Genomic DNA, 6,000 nt, shown 5'->3' on the forward strand with positions numbered 1-6,000 from the left:
AGCGTTAGAACTTCTAGAGAGATTCTTGTCAGAACTTTTTCGAAAATTTGATTTGCTACGAAATTGGGGAAATGGTGTGGTAGGACTGCATGTTTTCTGAAACCTAGTTTTGGACTCAGTGGGACCAATGATGTACTTGCTGGAATTGGATTTAGTTATAAATAAACAACAGAGAAACAGACACATGTTAGAATTAGGTCAAAATTTGTTTACGCTATAACGGTAAACTTGTATTAAACCCAACAATCGGCCTCTGACGTCAACAAGTCTTCAAAACACAATTTGCATCGAATTGAATACTAAAAATTAATTGAATATTCATTTTTCATGTGTCATCAGGAATATCGCATCCAAAGAGTTGAACAAATAACTTTCCAGCGGTATCAAGGAATGACGTCATGTAGTAAGGACTAGACACTTCTTCTGATTGGTCAGTGTAGCTCCTACTGGCGAGTTTTTCAATGCACTTACAGTACACGCTCAATTTCGGCTGACGGTCTGTACTAATGAAGCTGAACAGGTTCCTCTTAATCTTATCTTTGAGCCCTTCAGGTTGTGTCTCATCAAGGAGATGGTAAGCCTCTTTCAGATCCTTTCTGAATGAGCTGTTGTACCCAAAAGAACTTTGCAAGGGATCTTCGTGACTGACTTTGATGACTGGCTTTGCGATGGATTCGCCACGTCCGCGTTCTTCTTCACTTTCAACGGCGTTTGCTATCGGTTTGCGTTGATCAAGTGGAAAAGAGTCAAGCGCCCTCTTTCCGTTAAGGTCTTCTTTTTCTGGCTTTAGCAGAGACTTTCTCCAATTTCGATGTAACGTCTTCGTGACGTCATCGGTAATTCCAATCGTCATCTTGGAGCGATGCATGATAGGAATTTTCTCCTCCTTGACGATGTCTTGAAGGAGCACAGCGTTGTTATTGTTGGCATTACCAACATGATTGATTGTTAAATCTGTCAAATATAATAACGTTAATATTACACGGCCCCGTTACAGTACATCATGCAATTTTCACGTTTTACATTAGTTTGATGTGCCTACGATGTATACTTAATAGTTTCTACCAAACTTCCAGTTAAGCTTTATAATTTATACTGCAAGAAATGTATGTGAGCAACGACATATTTAGGAGCTTTCACAGGAGATAAATTTAATGTAGTCAAGCAGTGGCGGAGAAACAGGGGGGGTTGGGGGGGTTTTAACCCCCCCACTTTTTGAAGAGGGGGGGTTGGCCCACACAATCAACCCCCCCTAGTTTTTGCCAGTAATGTTCTGTTATAGCCTATGTTATGTGCTCCAAATGGCATAATAAATCAAATTATTAAATTTGAAATTGTTAAAGTCATTTCAACCTTTTACCTGGTAGGCTACATCAACAATTAACGACCGAAAACCGAGTTAGAATTGACCGACACATTATTTCTAGCCCCTTTCCCCCACCTTGCGCATTGGAACTTGTAGCTCATAGCGCTAACTTCACCCCACAACAGAAATACACAAAATAACGTTTTGTTGCTGTTGAATAGCTTTGGAACTGCATACACTTGCCAACTTCAACGAGGTGAAGGAAGGAAAAGAAAAAGAAGAAAGAGAGAAAAGGATGGAGTAGAAAATACGGCAAGAAAACGGGAAGAGGAAGAGGAACAGTGACAAAATTATTCGAATTTGTAAAGCAAACAGCAGATATCACATCATATCAGTGAGCATGAAAATGGCGTTCCACGATAAACAGCCTCCAAACCATGGGCGCAGATCCTGGTGAGGACAGCGGGACGCGTACCCACCAACATTTTCAGTAGTGGGGACATGATATACCGTGTCCCCACCAATTTGTCTTTGCATTTCAAGTTCCCCTGTATGGAACTTTGGCGCAGTTTGATCCAGCATTGTGCAAATGACATGTAGCAGTTCTCATTTTATTGTATTTTATCCACAGTTGTTAAATATAGGACGGAAATCGCATTTGCGGCAGCCTATATTTGTTTTCTGGGAGAGGACCCCAGACCCATCGTATATACAAAAGTCTACTTGGATTATTTGTCCCCTGATTTTCTTTCTGCAGACGCCCATGTATTTCTCCAAACTAAATTTCTAAGCAATGAGATCTAAAACTTAAGGAGGTTTAGGAGCATCATTAGGTCTGGGAAGTGTTATTTCCGGCGATCTGGGAGGTATATTTGCCCCAAAAAATCGTACGCTACGCGCGAACCCATGGTCGCGCTCCGCTTAGATAGTGTCATAGAACAGACACGCGTCCCCACCAATATCCAAGACTGATCTGCGCCCATGGTCAAAAATGTCGATGTGTGTAGTGTTCGGTTTCGGAAATATCTGGTATATTTTTATTTCCTTGAACGAAATTTTTTAGTAGCCGTCTGAATTTTCGAAAATTCCCTAACCAACATTCTTCATCATACTTCATCATACTTGTGCAATTTTGACCCGTCTGTTAGGGTTTGAAGGAGGTTTTTCTATATCGGTTGTCCATTGATGATATTTTGTGCAACATTATGGGTATGTTTTGAAGTGAATTTATTCACGAGAATTGTGAATTTTCAAATTCTGAACAGTGGGGCTGACGGATATTGTGGGCCGCGATGAAGAATCACCTACAAAAGCAATGATCCACAGGATATGTGATGAAGTCGAACATGATGTGTGACTGGTGACAATCTTCAAAAAGGTTATAGATGAAAAAAAAAGTATTTGGAAAAAACTTGGTTGTCAGGCAAAAGTGTACATATGGTTGGTCAGTTTCAAGCCATTTCAAGTGCCATTTCCGGTGATCTGGGGGTACCAAAACCAGAAATTTTCTTGTACGCTGCGCGCCAACCAATGGTGGCGCTCCGCTTAGATAGTAATACGCGCCCCCCGGGTTAGAAAATCCTGTATACACCCCTGGTTAAATCCAGCTTTTCAAGGCCTGGGCAGTGCCATTTACTGCAATCTGGGAAGCAATATTTGCCAAAAAATTCTTGTGCACTTCGCGCCAACTTATGGTGGCGCTCCACTTAGATAGTGAGCCAGCAGTTATGACTTTTTATTTCATCAATGGCCTGCAACCCCCCCACTTCTGACAAGAAATCTCCGCCACTGTAGTCAAGTTTGGACAAAGCGAACTTTTTCGATTATCTTGTTTTTCTTTGGAACGAGTCTATTATTTATTTAAAATTTCTGCCAAGATTAAAGTTGATAAATTCTATATGGTACATTTATTAATAGAGAACACCAATGCAGACAGCATCATGAATTTTATAAGCTTTGGAATAGGTTGCAACACTAAACACTACATTCATTAGCATATATAGATACAGTAAACTGCATCCCATTTAGCCAATTCTAAAACTGTATCATAAAAGTTATTACTATAAATAGATAGATAGAAACTTTACCTACAAATATTCTGTCTTTGTATGAAATTGGACTAGTTTTGAGTACTTACCAAAGGTATTTTCCATGATTTTATCTGTTGTTAACAGATAAACAAGTTAAATATGTTGTACGTAATAGTAAATATGTCTTCACTTTTCTAAGGCAACTATTGTTGTGTATATGTTTTCTTTGTTTTTCACACACAATTGTGTATTACATCTATTGCTCTCTGTGATTCAACAATGACCCGTGTGAGCATAACGTCATTATTATACGGCGTGCCCCAGATGCGTGAATGCGACTTAAGAGTATGCACATTGACTGGGAAAACAGCGTCAGTCACAATTTTTGTTTTGGGCGTTTTGCGTGACCAGCCAGACAACATTAATGTATTTGGTCATGCGGTATGATGTGCGCAGGTTGTCGGCGTTCTGAATAAATCAAAGACTTCCGGCGCTAGATTGATGACTCCTATACTGTTAACACACAAACACATGAAGCCAGTACACGCGCGCGTCTGCAGAATAAGATTTCTTGAAGTGCGTTCGTATACACGTAATGATGAAGCCAACGTGCGCGCGTATATGCGCTGGGTATTCATTTAGCTGTTGTTCGTTTTGTGAAACTAGTACTAGTAGTAGTAAGTTGAGTCTCGTCTATCCGACATGCTCAGTGATTAACCTCCGCGACGTATCACGATCTTGCGCAGGTTTATTACTTCCTCGAAATTGTTAATGTTAACGTCCTTAAATTGCGACTTTATTTTTCCAAGCAAGGTAGTCACGGGTAGTCACGGGCAGTTTTGTGAAACTGCTTTGCCGTATTTCGTTGTGATATGTTACCGCGCCGATACAATTTTTTTTTTTTCTGCGCAAATGTGGCATCAGCAATACTGCAACTAGTATTACTGCGGCGAAACGGACCGTTTGCGCATCAGGACGCGTTATAATATTTGCACCTCTGGCAGTGCCATGAAACAACGCATAGTTCTACATTGTTTAGTCACAAACAACAGGAGGTTTGTTCAATATGGTATAAACAGAAACAAACAAAACACATATATACACAACAAAAGTTGCCACAGAAGTGAAAACATAATTACTACGGTATTACGTACAATATATTTAACTTGTTCATCTATTTGAAACAGATACAATCATGGAAAATATAGTTTGTAAGTACTGATTATTCAACTAATTTCTGTTATAAACTATAATGTTTTCGCTTTTCTCTCGGCCACAACATCAAATGTAAGTTGAGCGGCTCTACTTGATAATTATAGATCACTAAAATCATTAATATATTACGTATAACTATTGAACTCCCTTTTTACTCTAGTTATACTATAACAACGATAGCTGCATGGAGTAGGCTATAGGCTTGTTTGGAAATGTTATATGCAAATAAGAACATTGATCAGTTTTAACAGTTACGCGTAAAGGTAGGTCAAGTGGACACTACAAATGTAAGCCAGAAATGTTGAAACCGTCTTGCGTAATGCAAAGTTAATTAACATTTTGTACTCGTTGTTTTTGGACAGATCCAAAAATCAATCATGTTGGTAACGCCAACAATAACAATGCTGTGCTCCCTCAATACATCGACACGGTGCATAACATTCCCATCATTCATCGCTCCAAGAAGAAGCATGGAACTGCTGGTGATGACGTAACGGAAAAGTTACATCGAAATTTTTACATCCCCGTTAAAAGTTACATCCCCGCCGACAGCAATGTGTGTCGTCTGGCAAGGGTGTTGTTCAATAACAACTTCCCGACATGGACGTTAAATGGATGTGTGCCGAGAGATTGGCTTCGGTCAGCTTGCGAGTCTACAAGCCTCCATGGCTTCTTTCGCGAGTTCCTGCTTGCGGGAAGATCACATATACATACATACATACAAATTGGAGAAAGTCTCTGCTAAAGCCACGAACGAATCGCCCTGATGAAAAGAGGGCGCTTGACTATTTACCATTTTGCCGAGCTGATATGACAAAACATGACGTTGCAAGCCAGGGCAAAACTGAGGGCGTCACTCCAAAGATCCTTAAACCCGTTGACTCGAACAACCACTTGCTATCTGTTCCTTCGCACAAGCGTCTTAAAGAAAACCAAGGGAGCTTTAAGAATCCTTTGCAAAGTTCGTTTGGTTACAGCAGCTCATTCAGAAAGGATTTGCAAGAGGCTTACCATCTCCTTGATGAGAAACAACCTGAAGGGCTCAACGATAAGATTAAGAGGAACCTGTTCAACTTCATAAGTACAGACCGTCAGCCGAAACTGAGCGTGTACTGTAAGTGCATTGAAAAACTCGCCAGTAGGAGCTACACTGACCAATCAGAAGCAGCCTCAAGTACTAACTGCATGACGTCATTTCTTGATACCGCTGGAAAGTTATTTGCTCAACTCTTTGGATGTGATATTCCGAATGACACATGAAAATGAATAATCAAATCACTTATAATGCACAATTGTAACGTGAAGCCTATGCCACCCGACCCAGCGAGAGGTTCTCGTCAATAATACATAATTGTTTAGATAAATTACTGTTTGTTTTGATTAATTACTTTCTTAACTCACTTAAGCGAAAGCACTGATTGCTTTGTTATGGCGAATAAATTTTTCTTA

The 6,000-nt window shown here is 40.0% G+C and overlaps 1 protein-coding gene across 1 annotated transcript; it reads right to left on the minus strand.

Moving 5' to 3' along the window:
* Positions 1-248: 248 nt before the first annotated feature.
* On the minus strand, positions 249-4,534 carry LOC139969255 (uncharacterized). Its single transcript, XM_071974171.1, has 2 exons — positions 3,444-4,534; positions 249-954 (listed from the first exon to the last, which is right to left on the minus strand). The coding sequence occupies exons 1-2, from the start codon at positions 3,457-3,459 to the stop codon at positions 326-328; spliced, it is 645 nt and encodes a 214-aa protein (XP_071830272.1). The 5' UTR covers positions 3,460-4,534; the 3' UTR covers positions 249-325.
* Positions 4,535-6,000: the final 1,466 nt, after the last annotated feature.

This window comes from Apostichopus japonicus, chromosome 6 (genome assembly GCF_037975245.1).
Source record: "Apostichopus japonicus isolate 1M-3 chromosome 6, ASM3797524v1, whole genome shotgun sequence".
Taxonomy (NCBI): Eukaryota; Metazoa; Echinodermata; class Holothuroidea; order Aspidochirotida; family Stichopodidae; genus Apostichopus; species Apostichopus japonicus.